Below are 26398 nucleotides of genomic sequence, written 5' to 3'. Positions count from 1 at the left end.
TAGGGGTAGTGGTGGTCTAGTGCGGGTAGTGGTGGTCTAGTAGGGGTAGTGGTGGTCTAGTAGGGGTAGTGGTGGTCTAGTGGGGGTAGTTAGTAGTTCGGGGAGGTATCCCGATAGAAAAAAGTCCGTTTAAAAAGTGTAAAGGTGGCTAGCTGGTTAGCCGCGGTAGCTAACTAATAACGCTGGTAATCCCGACTCAGCCTCCCGGCGTCGGATTCGGCGGACCGAGGTCCCGATGTTATATAGGATAGGAAAGCTATTTATTTACAAGAAATGCTTTCTCAATAGAGTTTGGTATAGATAGCAGTTTTTAAGATTCTTAGCGCTGTCCAGCAGCAGCAGCAAAAACAAACATTCGTCGTAACCCGGAAACGGATAATAAGACATGTTAGAGTTGCCCCCCACTAATATAAGCACGTGTGGATGTGACAGAATGGAATAGGTATATTGCTTCCACTTGTACAATCCTCTAAAGATCTGAGTTTCAAGGGCACACCGTTGCTTCCGGACAGGGCTAAAACATAGTCTGTTATTGAGATCAGATGACAAATCTTCACCAAGAGATCAGCGTCTCTAACGTTGGTACTTTTCCTCCACTCTCCTTTTTTTCTTTTCCTTCTCTTGTCTCTATGTCCCTCTCACCTCAGGTTTTAAATCCACGCCAGAAGCCATCACCCTGAAAGAGACGGAGCCGGTCATGGTGACCACTCAGGTGAAGGCGTGGGCCTGGGAGAGGGTTCTTGGATTAGCATCGAAAATTGTCATTTTGAAATTCATTCGTTTGAACTGTTTTTCCATATTATGAAAGTGCAGATTGTAAGCTTTCAAACGATGTGTCATACATTGACATCTGAAATCTAGTTGAAGAAGATATGCTTATTTGAATGTTGGTACCCCTCAAACCAAATACCGGAGAAAGACGCTCTGAATCAAAACACACGCAAAACAGTTGCTAGTAGCTAGCAAGGAACATCACTATGAACACCTAATTGCATTTGTAGCATCACATCACAACATGCTGATTGAACATCAACATGCTAAAGACACATAACTCCACATAATTAGATGATCACACAGTCCTTGCTTTTGCATACGTCCTAAAACGTAAGTTTGTTTACAAGCCATCTATCACTTACCTAGTAGTCCATGGCAGATGATGTAGTGAATACAATTCACAAATCATAAGTAACAAACTGTTGTTTGTTATAACCTCAGCAAATATTTTCAAGTCAAGACTAAAAACCCATCTTTTAAATATTGCCTTTAAATGACTCTATAATTAAATTATGATTATATAAAGTTATTATTATTATTATTATTATATCGAGTGGGCTATTATATCGAGTGGGCTCTTCAACACTTCAACACTTCACATTTATATATATTAAAAAAAGGTCATTTGCGTGACGTGAGAATCGCCGACATACAGACCTTTTCACCAGCAACTTTATGTGACACATTCTAATGCTTTGGTCCTCATATCGGCGACCAGTCAAAATGTTCTGACTTTTCTTTTGAAACACGGAACTACGTTTCAACATTGTTGAGAATCACAACACAAATTCGCTAGTCAAGCCAAAATACTGCAACGCAATGGATTCGGTGAGTAATCCCCACTGCTACCTAGTTAACTATGACCATACTTAGCAGGCTCACAAAACAAGCTGCGTTAGTTGACTAGTGATGTGTCATTTATTTTTCAACAACGAGGAATTGTATTCACATTTTTCTAAAGAAAAGTCTGATCATTACATATGAGGATCAAAGCATTATAACATGTCACATATGTGGTCTAGTAGTGGTCACTACTAGTCACTAGTAATACAATCATAATGTGAATAATTGCACTCCCAAATAGGCAATTTCAAGTATTCGCGGTAGCCAACATTTTAGGATATTGCTTTTTTTCTTTCAGATCTGTGGGTTCTTGGCCTGATAACAACAGTAGTCCCTTACCTGATGCAACATACTTAAGACAGAAGAAATACACTGTGCAAGGACTTTGCATTGGGTCTTCTGAATTCCCCCTTCAGAACCTGGCTGCCACCTACCAGAGCCCAAATATCAAATCGCCAAACCAGAAACAGTACCCAACTCCAGATCCCCAAAACAAGAACAGCAAGATACAAAACATTACCCATCCCATTCTTTACAGGTCTCCTGAATGCCAAATAACATAGGATGAACGTTTTAGCCTTACCCACCGCCGCCATAGACTGTGCTGATAAATCAAGATTCACTCAGTTATTAGCACTGTTTTTATCCAAAATTGTGTTTTATATTTTGATGTTGACGTAAGAATACTGTTCCCCACTGAATGGCTCAAGACAAGAGTGTTGAGCTGGGTTTTTTATGGTTACTTATCTCTCTCTCCCTGTCTCTCTCCATCAGTTTGAGGGAGCGGAGCTACCTGAAGCCACAGGCAGAGAGATCGACTTGCTTCTGGAGCAGCAAGACCAATTCTACGGGGGTAAGAGAGATGAGAGAGGATAGTAGGATTCTCTAAGTAATGACAGGCGATCGATATGGACATTTGTTAGTGTGAAAGGAGTGAAAAGGTGTGTGTGTGTGTGTGTGTGTGTGTGTGTGTGTGTGTGTGTGACAGACACAGAGATTGAGGAGAGGGAAAGGGAGAGAGAGGGAGAGAGGGAGAAAACAAGGGACCAGGAGGGAGCCATGACATCTATTGACCAGTAAGTCCCCTGGGACCCTTTCACAGGCTGATCTTACTGCCACAAGGGCTGTGGTCACTGTTCAAGTCCAGCTAGGCACCTTGAACTGTCTTCTTTTTTTTCTTAATTTTTGTTGTGTGTGTTTTCTGATTACAATAAATGAGGAAGCTAGAGGGTTATTAAGATAGTACCCACCATTGTGTGTGCGTGTGTGTGTGTGTGTGTGTGTGTGTGTGTGTGTGTGTGTGTGTTTGCGTGCACGTGCATGTGCATGTCCAGGCTGAAGGACACGGTGGTGGTGGGGGACAGTGTGTGGCTGCTGGACAAGGAAGATGTCAGCCCGTGGTCAGCCCGTGGAGATGCCACTAGAGGCCCCGTACTCCTCAGAGAGAGAGGAAGAGTCAGAGAAGGGGACAGAGAGAACACCGGAGAGAGCGCCGGAGAGAACGCCAGAGAGAGCGCCAGAGAGAGCGCCAGAGAGAGCGCCAGAGAGAGCGCCAGAGAGAGCACCGGAGAGCTCTTGTGGAGAGGTGTGTGTATGTGTGTGCTTGTGTGTGTGTGTGTGTGCTTGTGTGTGTGTGTGTGTGTGTGTGTGTGTGTGTGTGTGAGAGAAATGGAGACAGTTACATTCAGTTACAGTCATCAGCCTAGCCTAATAGACTATCTAAGGTTACTCTTAGCTTAGTGTCTCTAACATACACACGCACTGACTGCAACTTGTCCATGTGTGTCTGCCATCATTCATACAAAATAAAGTGCTAAAAGGCTTTACTGCCCAGAAAGCAGAAGTTAAAATGTTTAAAGGAAGAACTACATACAACACTCGAATAGCCGTTTCAGTCAAATATTTTCGACACAGTATTTCATATATTGGTGCCAGTGTTAGCGGCATTCGGCGGGAAACCTTCGTTTTCGACTACACTGTACGGGCAAAGGTCCTTGCGGATAAACCCAGCAATAGACTTGGTAATAGTCGTAGCCCTCGTGGAGTTAAAAGGAAGCCTAGCTTTGACATAATGGTCCCAGACTTTCGATTTGTAGGGTAGAGGTGCATTTCATATTTGTTTTTCCCCGCTTTCCGCCATTTCAGCCATTCATCATCTTCAACGTAGTTGGGTCACTTCTGTTCAACAACGCGCGTGCGTACTTTGTCCCACCCCTAATATACTGTGATAACCCTCTCACTGAGACCGTGGGGATTTGCACACACGAGCTAGAGGCGGAATGAAACAAGGAGACCAATTGGCCATTACCGGCATAGTTATTCCTAACTGAAGGTAGGGGGGGCTCTGCCCGTCCAACTTAGGATTGTAAAGGGTGAATAACCAAGGGTCCCTCCACTGGAGGGACACATCTGCGCAGCGTTCGGTCGATAGTGTTTCATCCGGTGCTCTGGCTCCGACTCCGTGGTTCAGGGGTATTCCGTCCCTCTCTCCTCCGTGCTCTCGGTCTGTCACATGAATACAGCCGTTATCATATTTGGATAAAATTGTTCACGCCGGAGGCCGGCTCTCACCCGTATCTGTCGTGTCTGGCGTAGACGTAGTTCTCCCTCTCCATAGGTTCCTTTCCCCTCTTTATGCGGGGGGTTCGCCGTCGCCGGGGACAGCTGCGCGAACGGACAGTACCTCCCGTTGACCACTCTGCCTAGGGGCCCGGGGTGCTTTCCCAGGTGCTGAACCCCCGGCTTATGTGTAGCAGTGAGAGGGATGTCACAATACACAGTCTTACCGTCACAACAATGATGTACCAGATAATCACTCTGAAGTTCCCAGTGAGTTATGCGGTGAGCACAGTGAAAGAAAATAGGAAGCACTTTGGAGAATAGGACACATCGTGAATAAAGAACCTTGTTTATTAATTTCCAGATTTCCAGTCTTCTACCCGGACACAAACATTCCAATAACTTAAATAACACTTTATAACACTAACACTTTATTATTAGTAATTGTATTTTTTATTATTATTACAATTATTACAAATTAACAAAAAATGTCAGATTGGAGAGGATTGGAAGGGCTAGAAGGGAGAGAGTGTGCTAGAGGGGGTGGAGACAGTTTGATAGATAGGCGGAAATTCATGTGATAAAGTGGTTGACGGTTGTTTATTTCTTTTCACGGTCGAGACCCATAACCGCCAGTTACACGCTTATACTATTACCGTCACAGACCCGCTGTAGTGTCTCAATAGGCCTCATTCATCAACCATGCATACACACAGCTTTGTTTGTAGATTTATATATTTTTTTTACCGTAATAAGTAAATGCCTGCCTGGTGATTTCTGTACTGCAAAATAAAGTGGGACCGAAATATCTCCTGATCCCCTCCTTCTCTCTGCCTCTCCCTCCTCCTCGCCCTCCTTCTCTCTGCCTCTACATCCTCTCCTTCCTTCTCTCTGCCTCTACATCCTCCCTCCTTCTCTCTGCCTCTACATCCTCTCCTTCCTTCTCTCTGCCTCTACATCCTCCCTCCTACTCTCTGCCTCTACATCCTCTCCTTCCTTCTCTCTGCCTCTTCATCCTCTCAATCCTTCTCTCTGCCTCTACATCCTCTCCTTCCTTCTCTCTGCCTCTACATCCTCTCCTTCCTTCTCTCTGCCTCTACATCCTCTCTCTCCTTCTCTCTGCCTCTACATCCTTTCTCTCCTCTCTACCTCTAACATCCCTCTCTCCCTCCTCCACTCTGCCGCTACATCCACCTCCTTCTCTCCGACACCTAGCTCCCCGAAGTTGTCCCCTCTCCTAAGAGACCGGGTCGCAGGCGACAGCTTGTTTTCACCGACCCTCACACGCAGATCTCCATGGAGGCAATGCAGTTGCAGATCAAGGACCCTCTTGCTGAGACCATGCCCCTGGTAAGACCACCCACCCTCCTACCAGGCACCAGAGGAATTCATTGAAGAATTGATTCTTCAAATCAGTCAAGTATCTTTGTCTGGGTACCTAAATAGATTTTTTTGTTTTGTTTTAAGGAAGTACTGTTCAGTAGGCTGGTCACAATAAAAGGCCACTCTAAAATGTGCCGTTTTATCACATAGCACAATGCCACAGCTGTCACAGGTTTTGAGGGAGCGTGCAATTGGCAGGAATGTACGGTGGCCGACAAGGGCAAACGCGCTGCAAATACCGGAAACGCGCTACATATAGAGAAACGCGCTACATATAGAGAAACGCGCTACATATAGAGAAACGCGCCTCAGAGAAACACGCTACATATAGAGAAACGCGCTACATATAGAGAAACGCGCTGCATATAGAGAAATGCGCTACATATAGAGAAACGCGCTACATATAGAGAAACGCGCTACATATAGAGAAACGCGCTGCATATAGAGAAACGCTGCAATTCAGTTCACAACACAACGGAAGTGTTCTCACAACACAACGGAAGTGTAGAAAACGCTGCAATTCAGTTCACAACACAACGGAAGTGTTCTCACAACACAACGGAAGTGTTCTCACAACGCAACGGAAGTGTTCTCACAACGGAAGTGTTCTGGGGGGGAACGATAAGTGGAACGGACCGGAGACGTGTTTTTGAAGAAGTTCCGAAAAGCAGTTCTGAAGAGGTTGTGGAGTGAAGAGGCGACATAAAAGGTACATATTATATTTCTTATTTATGTCTGCAGATAACATGTGCTGTATTTCAAACTGAAGGGCTCATTCTATGCCCTACACCCTATGAAGGGTTCGTAGAAGCTTGTGCAGTGGAGGGATTCTTTATTGGGAATTCACAGCCGACTGAGGCACTCTCCCCTCCCGCGACGGAGGGTTATCAGCCTGGCTGGGGTTCCATACTATAATTGTGTTAGTATTAATGTTAATACTATAATTGTGTTAATATTAAATAATAAACCATATCAATGCCTGTCTTCCAGGCTGCCATGTTTTGTCCTTAATTCACAGCCGACTGAGGCACTCTCCCCTCCCGCGACGGAGGGTTATCAGCCTGGCTGGGGTTCCATACTATAATTGTGTTAGTATTAATGTTAATACTATAATTGTGTTAATATTAAATAATAAACCATATCAATGCCTGTCTTCCAAGCTGCCATGTTTTGTCCTTAATTCACAGCCGACTGAGGCACTCTCCCATCCCGCGACGGAGGGTTATCAGCCTGGCTGGGGTTCCATACTATAATTGTGTTAGTATTAATGTTAATACTATAATTGTGTTAATATTAAATAATAAACCATATCAATGCCTGTCTTCCAGGCTGCCATGTTTTGTCCTTAATTCACAGCCGACTGAGGCACTCTCCCCTCCCGCGACGGAGGGTTATCAGCCTGGCTGGGGTTCCATACTATAATTGTGTTAGTATTACCGGTAATGTTAATACTATAATTGTGTTAATATTAAATAATAAACCATATCAATGCCTGTCTTCCAGGCTGCCATGTTTTGTCCTTTCTGTGGCCAAGATCTGGGGATCTTCTGTGGCTTCTGTGGCTCATGTGTCAGAAATGTACAGTTTTTGGCAGCACCTGAAGGCAACAGTGAGTAGACATGATGATTGTATTTGAGTTTGTTTGCAGAATATGGGGTACAACACACCTTTGGGAATACTAATGCAAGTGTTCAGTATGGAAGCCTACTTTCCTGAATGTAAGATTGAGGTCATGATTAGATTGTAGACAAATTTATTAGAAATGTAAGTTATATAATAATTGTATACAATTTCTCGATGCATATGATTAAACAGTTGGGTATAGGGAGTGTTTTTGAGTCCCACTGCCATGGGGTAGAAACAGGTCTTATGGCCTGAACTTTTGGTCTTGATAGACCTCAACCTCTTACTAGCAGGGAAGGGGTTCAAACAAATGGTGTTCAGGGTCAGAGGGGTCTGCCATAATCTTTCCTGCACTTCACCTGGTACTCAAGGCGTATAAGTTAAGTCCTGAAGAGAAGGCAGATCAGATGATGTGCTGCAGCGTGTCCTAGCAGAAAATGTTGTCTTTATTATATTTTTCTTTCTTTTTGTTTATCAGGCTCAGCATCAGACAGCCCCACAGAAGAGGATCTGATTCGAAAGTACTTCCATGATGGCTACAGCTACGATGACATTTTGGATTTCCTGGCAATGACTCACAATGTTAAAATGAGCCTCATTCTTTTCAAAGACACGTCAGAACTCTAAGAAGGAACAGAAACAGAAAACAGCGAAGGTATGCTCTTTAACATTGTTTTTATTAGTATAGAAGTCACTTCCCCTTGATGTTCAACCACAATGGTCATCTGACCAACTAACTAACTAACTAACCAACTAACCATCAAACAGTGATGATGAGGAAAACGAATGGAGTTTACTGTAGTCCAAACCCTGGGGAATTTTGTATCCCAAAGTCCATGTTGTTCCGAAACTCAGTGTAATTCATGGCCATCGGTATCTCTATTGTGTTGGCGCAGGTTCTGCTCATTGGGAAGCGTGATGTCCACAGAAAAAGCAGTTTGGGTGGTGGCTGGATCCCAGAGGGAGGCGGTGCGTCGAGTCCTGTGGTGAACATGAGGATGTCCTGAAGGAAGATTCCTGTTTGTTTCTCTGAAAAAAGTAGATTTAGTTTAGTTAGTAAAATATAATATTACAATGGAACTGCCAGCAATAGAAGATGATATCAAGATGACATAATTAAAAGATCTGGGGACTGTTCAGGTCTTCTGCAGGGTAGGGAGTGTGTTTATGATGAGATAATTAAAATAAACCTTCTGTGTCAAGAAGATAGTCTCTCCAGAATCCGAGTACACGGGTTTCTTCCTGTCGCCTTGTGCACCCTGCTTCACTGAGCTGAACCTCAAAGATGTCCTCCAATGTTTCAGCTGTTAGATGTTGAGCACTTGAGCACATAAAGACCCCGAATACAGATGGATGCTGTTCCAAAGCATGAATTACATCTAGTGTTGCAAGTCCATCCTTGAATCTACAAAACATTAAGAGCAATCATCGCCTAACATGCTAACAGCAGCATCTTCAAGCAGTCCCACCAATCATACATCAATGTCAAATTTGTCAAAATGTACATTCTGCCAAAATAACTGTCACCTTACCTTTGAATTGCGAAATGGTTGCGATATATTATGTACCACTGCATGAAATCCTGGATGATCTTCTTTTTGTCACCCACACAAACAGGGTACTGAAAGCAACCAGCAGTCTGCAACATGCTGGAATGTCTGTCAACTAGTACAAGTAGTTCGTCCAGCGTAGCTGCGTTGGATATCTAGGGTAGACAACAATCATCATAAACATAAAGAGAAAGTGACTAAATGAGCTTTGTTAATATACAGTACCAACCTACCTCAAGCAGGGAAGCTCTAATGGTGTCGTCCGTTACATCTTCAACCATGGCTACAGTGTCGGTGTTTGTTCCTGTGAGGTGCTCGTAGAGCATCTTGGACAGGAAGCGAGGACCTGGACCACCATGAACTATCGAGGTTGCAATCATCCTTCCAGTGTGAAAGTACTCATCATCTCTTGCAGCTGTTGATAATTTTTGTTCAATTAGTACCACATTAACCAACATTATACAACAGTTAGTTCCGACCAACTAATTTGATTGGTCAAGAGGCATTCCATGAGTGCTGATATTCAGTTTAACAGCACTGGGACTTTTTAAGTATATATATTTATATCACTCCGCTGCCCATAAATAGAATGTTCAGGTTACATCAATAGTCGGTATCAAACTATCACATTTCTATTATCAAAGAACACAATAAATGGAAACATACAGATAGTAGTAAAAGATACAAAGTAGCCTAGTCATAGTAGCCTATGTGCGTACCTACGACCAAACAGCAGCCGTGGGAGCCCCGCGCTGGTGTAGCGGTCTAAGCACTGGCCACTAGTGCATGCTGCCCACCGGGGCCGGGGTTCGTATCCCGGCTCGCCAGACCCGGATATGGCCAGGGCACACACGGGGAATGGCATATTGGGCGGCCGCTCCCGAGGGGGGTATAGGAGTAGTTCCGGACAAGGATCCGTCGCACAACAGCGCCCCCGTCTGGTGCTGGAATAACGGTGCTGGGCTCGAGGAGCCAGTCAGCTAGTCTGCCTGGCGGCCTCCTCTGGGACTGCCGGCCGCGGGGTCGTGCGGCGGATCCCTCGCAATAGGCAGGGGATAATTGGATGCTATGTTGGGTTCAATTGGCTACCAAATTGGGTGAAAAAAAGGGGATAAAATCTGAAAAACAAATAAAAAAATAAAAAAACAGCAGCCGTGCTGACATACAGTATAACATCACTCCCTCTCGTGTGATATTGCCAAAGTAGCCACATTCTTAAATGTGTAAGAGATTCCATTTTCACTTGGAATAGCAGCTCCTGCATTACCAGTGTGAAGCACAACTTGAACTTGCGGAAATGTAATGTGTAATTATTTATTTTTTAATAAGAGTTACATTCTGAACTAGAAAAACCGCTTAGCGGATGAATGCCTCCGCCCATTAACAAACATCGTACGGACGTACATACGGACAACCCGAATTTATTATTTAATATTAACACAATTATAGTATTAACATTAATACTAACACAATTATAGTATGGAACCCCAGCCAGGCTGATAACCCTTCGTCGCGGGAGGGGAGAGTGCCTCAGTCGGCTGTGAATTAAGGACAAAATATGGCAGCCTGGAAGACAGGCATTGATATGGTTTATTATTTAATATTAACACAATTATAGTATTAACATTAATACTAATACAATTATAGTATGGAACCCCAGCCAGGCTGATAACCCTCCGTCGCGGGAGGGGAGAGTGCCTCAGTCGGCTGTGAATTAAGGACAAAACATGGCAGCCTGGAAGACAGGCATTGATATGGTTTATTATTTAATATTAACACAATTATAGTATTAACATTAATACTAACACAATTATAGTATGGAACCCCAGCCATGCTGATAACCCTCCGTCGCGGGAGGGGAGAGTGCCTCAGTCGGCTGTGAATTCCCAATAAAGAATCCCTCCACTGCACAAGCTTCTACGAACCCTTCATAGGGTGTAGGGCATAGAATGAGCCCTTTGGTTTGAAATACAGCACATGTTATCTGCAGACATAAATAAGAAATATAATATGTACCTTTTATGTCGCCTCTTCACTCCACAACCTCTTCAGAACTGCTTTTCGGAACTTCAAAAACACGTCTCCGGTCCGTTCCACTTATCGTTCCCCCCCAGAACACTTCCGTTGTGAGAACACTTCCGTTGTGTTGTGAACTGAATTGCAGCGTTTTCTACACTTCCGTTGTGTTGTGAGAACACTTCCGTTGTGTTGTGAACTATATGCAGCGCGTTTCTCTATATGCAGCGCGTTTCTCTATATGCAGCGCGTTTCCGGTATTTGCAGCGCGTTTGCCCTTGTCGGCCACCGTAGGACAACGTCTTCGGCTCCTCCGGCCCCCCCACCAGCGTATACAACACCTGCAGCACGTCACAAGTGTGAGAGACCCAAACCACGCCTCTCCTCTTTTTTTTACTTTTTGTTCCTTTCTACTTCTTTCTACCTTTTCCCCATCACTCCTCCCATAACTTGAAATTAGTTATTTTTCCACATACTAATTAAAGTAGTTAGCTAAGTACTTCATTATTTACTTGTTGATTGTCGTGTCTTTTTCCTGAAGCTCACTCATCTTTTTAAAATACCCAGTCTCTCACCTCCTTTGTTCAATGTTTCTTTAGTATCGGTGGTCATCTACTGATCCCTGTGTTGTGTTGTGTGACAGGGGGTAGTTTGGGGCTGTGGTCATACACTAACCCCTGTGTTGTGTTGTGTTGTGTGTGTTGTGTTGTGTTGTGTTGTGTGACAGGGGGTTGTTTGGGGCTGGGGTCATTCACTAACCCCTGTGTTGTGTTGTGTTGTGTTGTGTGACAGGGGGGTGTTTGGGGCTGTGGTCATACACTAACCCCTGTGTTGTGTTGTGTTGTGTGACAGGGGTATGTTCGGGGCAGTGACGGGCGTGTCGTCAGCCCAGCCACAGCAGTGCATACCCAGCATGCCCCAGGGTTTCGGAGGTGAGTGAACTCTGAGATGAAGCTAAAAAGGAAGTCACAAGTATCTTTATTGGGTTACCAATACCAAATAAACAAACTGTTCACCCGATTTGAAATTTTTAGAACAATACAAAGCAAAAACAAAAAGGACAATACAGTATAAAAAAGGAGGAACCTAAGAAAAAACAGTAAAAGAGAGGACTCAAAACAAAACAAAGAAATGACTGTGTTGCGCATAGGGCTGAATGAACATTCACACATCAAGAAAGACAATCGTTTATCATTGTGTTATTACCAACCAGTGTCAAATGAATATATAAATACAAATAGTAGCGTACTGTGTGCTTTGTAAAATAAGTAATAAGACTATCTAATCACCCTAAAGAAGGAATGAATTAACAGAAGAGAGAATAGGATCCCACGTTTTTTTTAACTTATTAGAGCAGCCCCTTATACTTCATCTTCTCTAGACATAAAAAGGACATTAAGGTCATGTTCTCACATGAAAGTCTGAATCAGGACCCGGAGCAAGTGGATGAGTTTGCAACATTGTTGCATAAATTATTTCTCTGATTTGCGTTCTCACAGCCCTTTATGTAAACGAAGTAACATACGCAATCGAAGCAACAGACGTGGTAGTTGATTGGTCAGAAAAATCGAAAATTGCCCGTTCGTCCCGCTCTTATCCAGATCAACACACATGCGCTGTTGTTTCCCTATGGACAGCCTCGACGCTTCGTTTCTAACCGGAGCGAAACCACCCTTTTCAAGCGGAGCATCCGTCGGTTGTTTGCTCCGGGAGCGACTTCGAATGCGCGTTCTCACAGCTCCAAACGACGCAAAAAGGGAAGCGAATTTTCCCCTCAGCTCTATTTCCAAGTGAAGCAAATGTTCTAGTGAGAACACACCCTGAGTCCTTCAACCAAGTATTAGACGATGGAACAAGTTATTTTCGTTATTCTCGTCTTTACTGAAGGGGAAATATTTGATGTCTTCTTCTTCTTCTTCTTCTCTGCAGCTCCGTCAACAAACCCCTTTGTAGCAGCGGCCCCAGCGCCCGCCCCCACTAACCCCTTCCAGAACAACGGCAGAGCCGCGGCCGTGGCTGCAGCAGGTAGGGAGGGGGAGCAGGGTGGGTTTATTTAACACTAGAACAGCCATGAGCGCTCATTTGACCCTGTGAGCAATCAAATTTCAGGACCCTTCTTTCATGACTTTTCCTAGATATGTGCGTTCTACCACCCAGTATCCTGACATTTTCCAAATCACAGGATCAGGATAAGCTAGGATAAAGCTATTTTGCTAGTTTTTTCTGTGTAGGAGGCAGGCTAATTTACAAGACGGCGCCAACTAGTGGTCGTTGTGTGTAATGGTCATGGTTGACCCCTGTGGCAGCTCTTATAGTAGGTAGAAAAGGCATGGCTGGGGCGCTTAGGTGGCGTAGTGGATTAAGCGCTGACCATGTACCGCAGGGCTCCCGGTTCGATTCCTGCCGCGGACATATCCTGCATGTCATCCCTTCTCTCTCTCTCACCCATCCTTCCTGTCATAATCTCTACTATATCTGTCATTAAAAAGGAAACATATGAGTGGTACTGCCCCACTCAGAAAAAATTACTTAAAAAAAAAAGAAAAAGGCACGGCTGTTCTAGTTAGATGTTCTATCAATGGTCAGTGGCCATTTTGACTGAATATGTTGTAACACTATGCAAAATACCCCCGTCTTTACAGAGGCACCATGAGTATGTGAACACTTTTCTTAGAAGCTAAAAAAAAGAAAGAGAGGACGGGCAGTGTTTGTGTTCTGAGGGGCGTCAGAGATACAACCAGGTCCTTATTTAGCAGATACCTTCACCTCACCACTCAGCTGAGCTCGTCATGTGAATCCCTGAGGAGGTCTTCTGAACCCTGGCTTTGTATATGTAAATGGACTGACTTATATAGATAGATATATATACTTATATAGCGCCTCTCATTCACCCATTCACACACACATTCACACACCAATGGCGGCAAGCTACCATGCAAGGCGCCGGCCCGCTCACTGGGAGCAATTTGGAGTTCAGTGTCTTGTATGTACCTAACATAATTATTTACTGGTTTGTGAACATAGAGAACATAGTCCAGCATTTTTTCAGTCCAACAGAGTAAATCGCTGAACATGTGGCTGAGTGAGATTAAGATGAACTGTCAGAGCGGCCGGCTTGGGTGTGGGGGGGTGTGGGGGTGTAAGTAAGTAAGTAAGTAAGTAAGTAAGTACCGTATTTTCCGGACTATTAGTCGCACCGGAGTATAAGTCGCACCACTAAGAAATGCAGGGCTTAAAGTACTCCGGCACAGTGCCGGATTTCCGGCGTGGGGGAATAAAAAATAATATATATATATATATATATATATATATATATCACACGCTATTGGTTTACATCGTAATTTAAAGAGTCATCCTCAGCAAAGAGACAGTTCCGCCTACCAATGGTATTGCTCAAGCCAACCAACGACTTCTAGCCAATCGGAGGCAGAGTAGTGGGGGCGGGCCTTAAGAAGTTTGAGTGTATTGTGAGCTTGTAGAGACGTTCGCTTTTAGCAGCCCGCTGTCTCGCTAACTTTTGTCTATTAAAATGGAAGCAAAGTTTCTCAAAACTGGCGAAGACACAGCTATATTAGAACGAGGAGTAAAAAATAAATGGCGCTGGGCATGGATAGAGGAGAGTAGTGAGGGGAAGCCTTATGGACGTGGTGCCTCAAACTGAGGGAGCCGGGTGCTTGTTTCTGTACGCCGTGCTCGAAGAGACTCCTCTACGGCAGTAGTGGGAAGAAGGTGATCGCTCGACACGCCTCAGATCCCGGTCACCAAGCATCGGTTCGAGCACTCGCTCACACAACAACCTTGCCGGGAGCGACGGCTACAGGTACCATTTTATCTTCAATGACCGACCGTGTTTGCGAGCAAAAGATCCGAGTGTGTGCGTTTATAGCCGAACATGATCTGTCTTTTACAGTGGCTCAGCCACTCGTCGATTTGTGTAAGACGCTATCACAAGATAAAAATGCACTGTCAAAGCTGTCCATTTCCAACCAGCACGCCAGCTATTTAAACACACATGGCCTTGCCCCGGAATTAAAAAAACGGCTATGTGAAAAGCTAAAAAAAGCTACATTTTCGATGAATATCGACGAAGCTACAAATCTCAACATGGACAAAATCCTCAATGTCCTTGTTCGTTTTTTTGATGATGATCTGGGCAAGGTAACGACACAACACCTAGCCAGCAGGAAACTAAACATCGCCAACTCCTCAGCCCTCATGCAGGAGCTCAAAGATATCCTGGAGTCCAATGGTCTTGACTTGTCACTTGTCATCAGTATTCTGCTTGACAACTGTGCAGTGATGAGAGGAAAGAAGACTGGACTGGAGACACAAGCAAGGAAGGAGAACCCTAACCTGCTCGACATATGTGGAGATACAGTTCACATGGTGAACAATGCCGCCAAGGCCATGATGAGCCCATTTACCTCTGAGGTGGAAGGATTCTGCAATGACATCTATTATGATATAGAAAAGCCCAAAGCCTTCACTGGACCACCCAAAGCACTCAAATCCTCCACTGCACCACCTAAAGCTTTCTTTGGACCACCCAAAGCACTAAAATCCTCCACTGCACCACCTAAAGCCTTCACTGGACCACCCAAAGCACTCAAACCCTCCACTGCACCACCCACTGCCTCCACTGCACCACCCACTGCACCACTCAAAGCGTCCTCTGTCTCCCCTGGAACACTTAATGCCTTGAAAAGGAGTGTCTCTGAGAAATTGCAGGGCTTTGTTTATGACCCAAAAAGAAGGAGATTATAAGTGATAGTGGCTTAAGTAATCAGTTTGTTCTTTTAAAGACATGTATATATTTTATTCTGTATTGTTATAGTGAGATTTGTTGTTTACAAGGAAAACATGCACTCTGTATTGTTATAGTGAGATTTGTTGTTTACAAGGAAAACATGCACTTTTTGTTTTCCCATGTCAGTGCAATTTATTTTGAATTCTTATGCAAAACATTTGATGGGCTTTATCACAACCTACCTCATCCTCATGCACAATCTGTTATAGACAGTGCACATAAATGGTTTTTTTAGAGTGTCAAAAATAAAGTGCATCTTGTCTATCCCTGTAAATTGAAAATGCATAAATAAAATATCAAAAAATAAATAAATAAAGTGCATAGTCAATACATCTATTTTTGTATTGACTGATGCACTTTATTTATTTATTTTTTGATATTTTATTTATGCATTTTCAATTTACAGGGATAGACAAGATGCACTTTATTTTTGACACTCTAAAAAAAGCATTTATGTGCACTGTCTATAACAGATTCTGTTTGTTAGAGGAAATAATAAATGAACATTTGAAGAGTCAGAAGTGTTCTCTTTGTTGTGTTAACAATAGTGAGATTTGGTGAGATCACTATGGAATATTAAATCATCAATCTTTGCTCACTACATAGCCTTTCTTACCTTCAGGTGTGCATGAACTACAGGTTATCAACTGTGAAATTATATCTGTTCTCATATCGGTTATCGGCCACGAGAAGCGGGTAAACATCGGTATCGGTATCAGTTGGAAAAAAATGCATATCGTGCATCCCTAGACATATATGTTGTATTGACTATTAAATAGTATTAATGCATTTAAACATTGAGACAAGAAGCTGTCTTCTGTACCCGCTCTCCCAATATCTCAAACTGTGACCCCCCCTCCCCAAGAAAAAGTTTCAGGCACAGGATTTTTTCCCACTTTAAGCCCTGGAAATGCGTCATGAAGAAAAAAACACATATAAATCGCACTGGACTATAAGTCGCATATTTAGTATTTAGAAATGTATTTCACAAAATCCAAGACCAAGAACAGACAGTTAATCTGGAAAAGCAAGTTATTCAACTACACAATAGCACACAGAACAACAGGCTGAATAGGCTAAATTAACATAACAAGCCACATTAACAGTTATTCAGCTACACAATAGCATAAAGAACATACCTGGGAGGCTGAATAGGCTAAATTAACATAACAAACCAGCTAGTCCAACAAGCAAGTTACCAGTAAACAAGTTCACCAAGCTCCCGTTAATGTTTCAGTTAATTCTTCAGTGGTACAGGAGCAGCATATAGTTGTGACAAGCCCAGAGCGCCCTCTGGCGGCTGTAGACGGCAATGTAAAACTATGAAAAAAGGTGCGACTTATAGTCCGGAAAATACGGTAAGTAAAATGTATTTGTATAGCACCTTTCCCAGGGGTCACAAAGTGCTTTACATATAGAGAACATAATAAAGAAGAAACACGATAAAACATAATAAAAGAGCGAAAGTCATAGCAGGTTAAAATAGGCAAACAAGTGAAAACAAAAACAAGTAACAGACAACAGGTGTACAACAACATCAACAGTTTTTTTAAAAGCCTGGGTGCGTGGGTGTGTTTGAGAGCTGAGGGCCTGACGATGGCTCTGTCTGATTGGTGGGGTGGGGGGCGGTGTGTGTTTGAGAGCGAGGGACTGATGATACCCTGCAGCTCACTTTGGTAGGTCCCCCTCTTCCTTCTCCCTCCTCCTCCTCTAGCCACACCCCTCCTCCTCTCCCTCCCTTGCTTGATGTGGAAGTGCTTCCTAGAGTTCACCTGGGGCCTCTACATCTCTTTCCCTCCCAGTGCATGTGCAGTGTGCTCTGAACTTTGACCCTTGCGCTGCTTCTGTGAGGGTCGGCAGGGGTGATTATGCCTCAGTCGCCATCTTTCTTTTTCCCTTGCTTTGATGAGGGTGGCTTTGCCCCATCCTGCCCCCTGCTGGTCAGTAGAAACACTACTCATTGCTGCTCATACCGGTTAGCAGAACATCCTAGATGAAGACGTAATATGTCACCACCTCCAGTGAGGTCAGGAGCTAGTGTTGTAAATGAACCAGTGAGGTCAGGAGCTAGTGTTGTAAATGACTCAGTGAGGTCAGGAGCTAGTGTTGTAAATGACTCAGTGAGGTCAGGAGCTAGTGTTGTAAATGACTCAGTGAGGTCAGGAGCTAGTGTTGTAAATGACTCAGTGAGGTCAGGAGCTAGTGTTGTAAATGACTCAGTGAGGTCAGGAGCTAGTGTTGTAAATGAACCAGTGAGGTCAGGAGCTAGTGTTGTAAATGACTCAGTGAGGTCAGGAGCTAGTGTTGTAAATGACTCAGTGAGGTCAGGAGCTAGTGTTGTAAATGAACCAGTGAGGTCAGGAGCTAGTGTTGTAAATGAACCAGTGAGGTCAGGAGCTAGTGTTGTAAATGAACCAGTGAGGTCAGGAGCTAGTGTTGTAAATGAACCAGTGAGGTCAGGAGCTAGTATTGTAAATGACTCGGTGAGGTCAGGAGCTAGTATTGTAAATGACTCAGTGAGGTCAGGAGCTAGTATTGTAAATGACTCAGTGAGGTCAGGAGCTAGTGTTGTAAATGAACCAGTGAGGTCAGGAGCTAGTATTGTAAATGACTCAGTGAGGTCAGGAGCTAGTATTGTAAATGACTCAGTGAGGTCAGGAGCTAGTATTGTAAATGACTCAGTGAGGTCAGGAGCTAGTATAGTAAATGACTCATACGGCTGTGTAATCATTATGATCATCAGGAGAGGTGTGTGTGTGAGGTGTGTGTGAGGGGAGGTGTGTGTGTAACAGTCCTCTCCTCCTGTGTCAGCCTCGTTTGGGACCGGGTCTCTGAGCATGCCGTCTGGGTTTGGGAACGCGGCCGCCTACAACCTCCCGACCAGCTTCTCTGGAACCTTCCAGCAGCCCTTCCCTGGCCAGGGGCCCTACCCCCCCCCCCGCCCGCCTACCCCCAGACGCACAATGGTGGGTGTGTGTGTGTGTGTGTGTGTGTGTGTGTTGGGCCCCTACCCCCTGCCGCCTGCCTACCCCCAGCAGCACAAGGGTGGGTGGGTGGGTGTGTGTGTGTGTGTGTGTGTCTCTCTGTGTGTGTGTGTGTGTGTGTGTGTCTCTCTGTGTGTGTGTGTGTGTGTGTGTGTGTGTGTGTGTGTGTCTATCTTAATTCATGTTAATTAAAAAAAAAACACTGGACAAGGTATACACCAACATCAAACGTGCTTACAAGGCTAGTCCGCTAGCTCATCTAGGCATGTCAATCCTCCTGATTCCTGCATACACTACCATGGGGAAAAGTGCTCCCATCACCACTAAGACTGTCAGAACCTGGCCAGAAGGGTCCGCTCCACTGCAGATCTGCCTAAATGACACCCTATGGCAGGAATATGAGCATGAGGACCTGGAACAGTACACGACGTCGGTTCTGAACCACATAGTGAACTGCACCAACTCAGTCACCATGGACAAACGGGTCCGGGTCTACCCCAACACGAAGCCATGGATGACTGGGAAGGTCCAAAAACTGATCAACGAGAGGGACAACGCCTTCTTCGCAGGGAAGCGCACACGGCTGTACAGCTCCACCAGGGCCAACCTAAAGCGCGGAATCAAAGCGGCCAAGGCAGAGCACAGAGAGAAGATTGAGGAATGCCTCCTGAGCAACGACTCCAGGCGGATGTGGCAGGGGGTTCAGCAGATGACAAACTTCAGAGCCAACAGGCTCACAGCCGCAGAGGACGACCCCCTGCTGGCGGGAAAGCTGAACACCTTCTACGCCCGGTTCGACGAGGGGCGAACGGAGGTAACCGCAACACAAACACCACTCTCTCCAGCTCTCAGCAGCCTCACCCTCACAGAGCATGAAGTGAGACGCGTACTGAAGGCGGTGGACCCCAGGAAAGCCTCGGGGCCGGATGGCGTCCTGGGACGGGTGCTGAGAGACTGCGCAGACCAGCTGGCCGGGGTTTTCACCAACATCTTTAACCAGTCCCTGTCCCAGGCCACCGTCCCACCCTGCCTGAAAACCTCAACTATCATCCCAGTCCCGAAGAAAAGCTCTACAACCTCTACACCCACGACTTCACCCCCGTCCACCCCAGCAACTACATCGTAAAGTTTGCAGACGACACCACCGTGGTGGGATGTATCTCAGGGGGCGACGAGGCGGCGTACAGGGATGAGGTAGAGCAACTGAGCAAGCTGTGCAAGGTTAACAACCTGCTGCTGAACAAGTCAAAGACCCAGGAATTCATCGTAGACTTCAGGAGAAAAAAGTCCGAGATCCAGCCCCTGCTCATCGACGGAGAGAGCGTGGAGAGAGTCTCAACCCTCCGATTCCTGGGACATCACATGCGGGATGACCTGACCTGGAAGGACAACACAAAAGGCACCATCAAGAGGGCACAACAGCGGCTATACACCCTGAGATGCCTCAGGAAGGAACACAACAAGCAGGAGATACTGGTGGCCTTCTACCGCGGCGCAGTGGAGAGCATCCTCACCTACGGCATCTGCAACTGGTTCTCCAGCTGCACAACAGCGGAGAGAAATGCGCTACAGAGAGTAGTGAGAACAGCACAGAAGATCACCGGCGCCCCCCTCCCCTCTCTGGAAGAGCTGTACAACACACGCTGTCTCAGGAAGGCCTCAAAGATCTCCAGGGACCCGACCCACCCTGGGCACGTACACTTTACCAGGCTGCCCTCGAAAAGGAGGTTCAGGACCCTGGCCGCTAAGACAAACAGACTGAAGAACTGCTTCTACCACAGGGCCGTCCAGGCCCTGAACACAGCAAAGACCTAAGTTCTGGGCCCTGGACAGTCTGGACGGATTGTATGGCAGCTGCTGGACTGAAAAAATCAGGTGTAGTGCTGAGGCACAAACATGTACATTTCAAGCCTGCAAACTGTGACACTTTAAATAACGTGAAAAAATACTTTTGTGCAATATGACAACCCTAGTTGACTATCTGTGCAGTATAGTACAGTGGATTGTGTACATAGCCTTTATTTATGTAAACCAGCTCCTTACCTTCTTGTGATTTTTTCTTTTTCTAAAAGTGTTTTTTTTCCCCTTTCCTAACACCAGGGGAGCCACCCCTCCTAAATTTCGTTGTTTGGTACCTGTACTGTAGCAATGACAATAAAGTCCATTCATTCATTCATTCATTCATTCATGTGTGTCTCCTCTCCTCCAGGCGGGGGGTTCTCAGCCTTCGGCCAGCCCAAGCCCATGGTCACCCCCTTTGGCCAGGCCATGGTCGGACCCGGGGTCTCCAGCAACCCTTTCTTAGTGAGTGGAACCGTTTGTTTGGTGTTTGAAACTTCAAAGTGCAGTCTTCTTCTTTTCAGGGCCAAACAGCTGAAAGTTCTTCACTGGCCAAGTCAGTCAGATTTCAGATGTAAAGCCAATTGAACATGCATTTAATTTCCTGATGTTAGTTCTCTTTTCCAAAACTGACAATAACTGAAGATAGTACAGGCCTGGCAGAGCATGACCAGAGAATACAGGGGGAGGATGTTTGGGGGGTTTTAAAATTCCCAATCTGAAAAAAACAAAAAACTCAAAACATTGACTTATAGATCAAATCCAAACAGTTGAGTGGAGTACAGAGCTACAAGACAAAATGGCTTCCTCTTGTCAATACGTATGGAGGGGACTGTAATGTCAAGACATATCTTTATTCCCTTGCTCACGGTTTGTCTCTCTCTCTCTTCCTCTCTATCGGTCTGTCTCTCTCTCTTCCTCTCTATCTGTTTGTCTCTCTCTCTTCCTCTCTATCTGTCTGTCTCTCTCTTCCTGTCTATCTGTCTCTCTCTCTCTATCTGTCTCTCTCTTCCTCTCTATCTGTCTCTCTCTCCCTTCCTCTCTATCTGTCTCTCTCTCTCTCTCTGTCTCTCTCTTCCTCTCTATCTGTCTCTCTCTCTTTCTCTGTCTGTCTCTCTCTTCCTCTCTATCTGTCTCTCTCTCTGTCTCTCTCTTCCTCTCTATCTGTCTCTCTCTCTCTTCCTCTCTATCTGTCTCTCTCTCTCTCTCTCTCTGTCTCTCTCTTCCTCTCTATCTGTCTCTCTCTCTCTCTCTGTCTGTCTCTCTATCTGTCTCTCTCTCTCTGTCTCTCTCTTCCTCTCTCTCTGTCTCTCTCTCTCTCTGTCTCTCTCTCTCTCTCTTCCTCTCTGTCTGTCTCTCAGGGAGCTCCTGGCGCACAGTTTCCAGCAGGAGGATCCTCCACCAACCCCTTCTTATAGCGCCGCTACCAGACCGCACCAACAGGAGGGTGTCGACCAGCACACTCACGTCTCGTTGTTTTGTTTCACAAATAGCTTTAAAACGCAAAAAGCTTCTTAAAGTTGTATTTTTATTGAAGAAGAACAACAACAACTACAACAACAATGAAGCAACAGTGACAATGTCTACGGCAACAAAACAACACACGGTAGCGGTGTGCCGAGGAAGAGGTGATCTCCTGATGAAGTCCTCAATTTAACCCATGAACTGTCCTGGCCTCAACAGACACCACATGTATATTTAAACTGGACCCATACTTAAGTTATTGCAAATATCCCATCCGTCATGCTGCAGTTATGTACATATGAGCTCTTTGTGCATATCAGTATTTGTATCTTTATCACACGGCGTTTGTTAAGGCAGAGCTGTAACCTGGTAACCTGGGGGTCTACTGTGAGTTTACTGTATCTGTAAAAGAACCAAAAGCAGTTTGTGCAGTACGGCATCGGAAAGAGTATTTTTACAGAAAAGAAGAAGAGGACGAGAGGACAACGTATTCTGTTTTTAAGAGACTAAAGGGGAGGAGAATCTCTCTTCTGCTGCCCATTCATTCAACAAGTCATCAAGAGGCAGTGCTCTCTCATCTGTGCTTTCACCTGGTGTGGGGTCCAGGTGGGGACCAGGGGCTGTAGTCACCTGGTGTGGGGTCCAGGTGTCAACCAGGGGCTGTATTCACAACGCTTCCTACTGTAGTAAGAATAAGTCCTACCTGGCAACGTTCTGAGAAAAACAATCCAATGTTGGTCAAATTTATTTTTTCAAATCCTCCTTGGGTAATACTTTTTAGCGCAATATAGAAGTACTTCTAAGAACTTTCTCAGAATCTCGGTGAATCAGGACCATGACTATAGACTGAAGACCACTTTTGTTGGGTGTTACTGAAATTTAAGTTAATGTGTATATATATATATATTAAAATTAATTTTTACGAAAAATCGAACGAAAAATTTGTTTATTTGTATTGCTGTACATCTCTATATATTGAAACATTTTGTATAAATGAAAGATTTCTATCAATTTGAAAAATGTCGCTGTCTAAATAATTTGAAGCTAGCTGCTGTACTATTGACAAGGCGAACACTGGGACAAATTGACCTGTCGTTCTGAAATGTATTCAGGCTGCCAGTGCTCGGGTTTCCTCTGGTCAGAGTCTGTGTTCAAGGCAAGTGTCCTCTGGGGGGCGCTCTTCTATAGGGAAAGAGTCTTTGTGGCTTTGCCGGGCTCTCAGAATAGTGAACACACCCTTCAGAAAGAAAATGACACTGATAGCCGTGAAGTAGCTTCCGTATATGGTGAACTGCAAGAGAAATGGAGACTGGGGTCTGAATACATTTCTGTACTTTTTAAGGCAAGGCAACTTTATTTGTATGGCACATTTCGTACAACAGGGGCAATTCAAAGTGCTTTACATACATTATTTAAAAATACAGCAACAGGAGCATAGTAAGGAAATAAAAATGACAATGAATAAAAGCAAATATAAGAAGTAAATAGATAAAACATTTAATAAGACAATAGTTAATGGAAAAAAGACATTGATAGAAGTGTTTGTGTTTAATCATAACTCTTGCAAAACATGAAGGTTTTTAGGTTAGATTTAACTATTTTAAGGGTTTGGGCCTGTTCGATTTCTTCAGGGAGTTTGTTCCAGGAGCATGCGGCAGTGTGACTGAAAGCTGCTGCGCCGTGTTTTGTTTTCGCTCTTGGAAATGTTTAGCTTAAAAGCAAAGAAGGGACTTCTGCGTTTGTCCCTGAACAACAGACTCACCTGTGGTATGATGTCCAGGCCCAGACCTCTGCTGTCCACCACCACTAACGTGAGGATCGTCTGAAGGACCAAAGCACCGAAGTTGTTCGATCCAAAGATCAGTGCGTATCTCTCCATCGACAGGTCAGCAGCGATTTGGAACCTATGGTAAAGACAGAAGCTGGCGAACGGTGACCTTTTTAAGAAGTTGGCATTTGTTTTCCTGGTATGTCTTGGAGAAAAACTCACATGGCTATGGTAATAAGCAGCATGTAGAAGCACTTGAAGACGATGTAACCGGCGTAGCACACCCAGATGCTGCTGGTGAAGGTCATGAGGAAGAGTGCGGCGGCCCCCAGCCCAGAGAAGGACCCCAGAGCCACCTCCCCCCACTGGGCCCAGTCCACCTGCGTGAAGCCTATGCCGTAGGCCGTCACCGCACCTTTAGGGAACACTTACGTATATCTGAACTGATCAACTCTTTATGATTCTTTATCTCGTGTTATTTTGGATAAATAACAACGTTCTGTAATGTATTTTCATCAGTATATTTTCACAAACTTGTTTTATGGTTTGATAGTTTTTTGTTATTGTGTGGTTTTCCCCAGTAAACAAAGAGTCCCAAAAGACGTCCTCCAGGGAAGCCGGAATGTGGGTCCAGATGACGTCTTTCTACGACGTCCAGATGACGTCTTTTTAGGACGTCCAGGTGACATCTTTATAGGACGTCCAGATTACGTCTTTCTAGGACGTCCAGAAAAGAAAGACGTCATCTGAGCCCACATTCCGGCTTCCCTGAGGACGTCTTTTGGACTCTTTGTTTACTGGGTGCGTTTGAAGTATAAAGATGTCTACGGGAGCTATACTCACCAAACAGATTGGACACAGCCTCCACCCCTCCGTTGTAGACTGTGAAGTTGTGGGAGGGCTCCACGTGTTCCCACAGCACCTGGACGTAGTTGACTGTCTGGTTGTACCCGCAGGTGGCCAGCGCCCACCACACCGACCAGTACACCAGCTGCTTGGTGGAATAGCACTGGAGGAAGTCTCGCCACAGCTGAAGGAGAGCCCGACAGCAGCCTCCTGCCCTTACTGGCCCCCCAGGACCGCCAATCACGTCCCATCCTCCTGCCCTTCCTGGTCCCCCAGGACCCTCAATAACGTCCCCTCCTCCTGCCCTTACTGGCCCCCCAGGACCCTCAATCACGTCCCCTCCTCCTGGCAACGCTAGCTGCTCATGCGGGTCCGTTTTAGTGTTTCTCTCGATACTTCCAGTCGTACGCTTCCCCTCTCTATCGTCACCCGGACCGCGGTGGAAGAACATGTTCCTCTGCGGCATAGGCAGGAAGCAGGAAGTCACCAGAGCGATGGAGGTCAACACCAGGGTCAGGACCAGGATGTTGTGGTAGGACATGAGGCTGAAGCTGACCAGCAGCTGTCCCGACACGGAGCCCACGGTGTAGCCCAGCAGCTGCACGCTGCGGCAGTAAGACGTGGCCTTAATAATAATAATAATAATAATAATAATAATAATAATACATTAGACTTATAGCGCTTTTCTAGACACTCAAAGACGCTTTACAAACTGAAAACTAAATCTAAGTGTCTTTGTAGGACAATCTACTCTGTATACTGCAATTACACCTAGATTTCGGGTGGAGAAGCCGCGAACAAGCAACGCCAGCGTCCTCTCTCAACCGGCATTTTTCGGTAATTACCTTGCGGTAGTGTTCCACGTCCACCACGCTGTAGACGTAGGAGAAGTAGGCCACCTCGCTGGCTGTCACCACGCCGTAGAAGAACTGCATGGCCTGCATGGCTGCCACACCCTGGACCCACAGCAACATGGCTGTCGTCACTGTGAGGTTGGTACACTGGAACACCACTACCGGCTTGTAGCGGAGCCAATCGGTGAGCAGAAACACACGACCAGCACGGCCAGGTAAGAGTAAGTCCACACAGGGAAGATTTCATTGGTCACCTGGAGTTCAAAGGTCACTTAAGTCAAAAGACTGGAACCCAGAGTGGGTTTCTCATATTTGTAATACATCATAAGCTTGTAAAACCGTGTCTGTCTTTTGGCCGGTTTCACAGACAAGGCTTAAGCCTAGTCCTAGACTAAAAAACATCTTCAATGGAGATTTTACATTGGAAGTGTGATTTAGTCCAGGACTAGGCTTAAGCCTTGTCTCTGAAACCGGCCCTTTAACCTTTAACCTTTAACCTCACACACTTGATTGAGAGATCAAATGGATAAGGATTGCATAAAGTGGCATATTTAAACACGGTCTGAAACTGCTCTTAAAAGAGAGACTGCGCTGAAGTTGTTACTGTACCTGTTCAGTGTCTTTGAGCCCCGGAAAAGTGTTATATAAATACAATGAATTGTTGTTATTATTATTATTATTACCTGTTCCACTGTCAGGTTCTTGTCTGGCCCCGTCAGGTATGTGAACAGGAAGGGTTCCAGAGGTTTCACAGTACTGAAGAACCCGTAGGTGCAGAGCACACCTGTGGGATAGCCCCATCCTGCCTTCCATCGCTTCACAGTTTCCATCTCCACGTGTCACACAAGGCTACTGGTTTACCTGACCAGGTTTGGTCCTCCATGCACTATCATTAGTCCTGCCTCTACCTAGTCATTGTATGGGAGTCGTCTTAAGTTGTGTTTATGTAATCGGTTAGCTCAGTCAGTCAGTCAGTGACCTGCTCAAAGTGCACCACTGATGGCCCACATTCCTGCTCAGACTGAGATATGCGGTGAATACAACGTGAGGCAGAGGGAGGCGTACCCATTTAATCTTTAACATGCGGC

The 26398-nt window shown here is 45.2% G+C and overlaps 1 protein-coding gene across 1 annotated transcript; it reads right to left on the bottom strand.

Moving 5' to 3' along the window:
- Positions 1-22980: 22980 nt before the first annotated feature.
- On the bottom strand, positions 22981-26140 carry LOC308172468 (thiamine transporter 1-like; the record flags this gene model as incomplete). The annotated part of the gene is given in 8 exon segments (XM_080547370.1): positions 22981-23133; positions 23605-23746; positions 23833-24025; positions 24454-24675; positions 24853-25081; positions 25302-25510; positions 25513-25564; positions 25994-26140. Coding segments are annotated over 8 exon segments (1347 nt in total).
- Between the last annotated feature and the right edge of the window lie 258 nt (positions 26141-26398).

Source organism: Nansenia antarctica, assembly GCF_963989245.1.
Source record: "Nansenia antarctica genome assembly, chromosome: 17".
Lineage (NCBI taxonomy): Eukaryota > Metazoa > Chordata > Actinopteri > Argentiniformes > Microstomatidae > Nansenia > Nansenia antarctica.
Note: the sequence above shows the minus strand (reverse complement) of the source record. Positions and strands in the feature narration are given on the sequence as shown.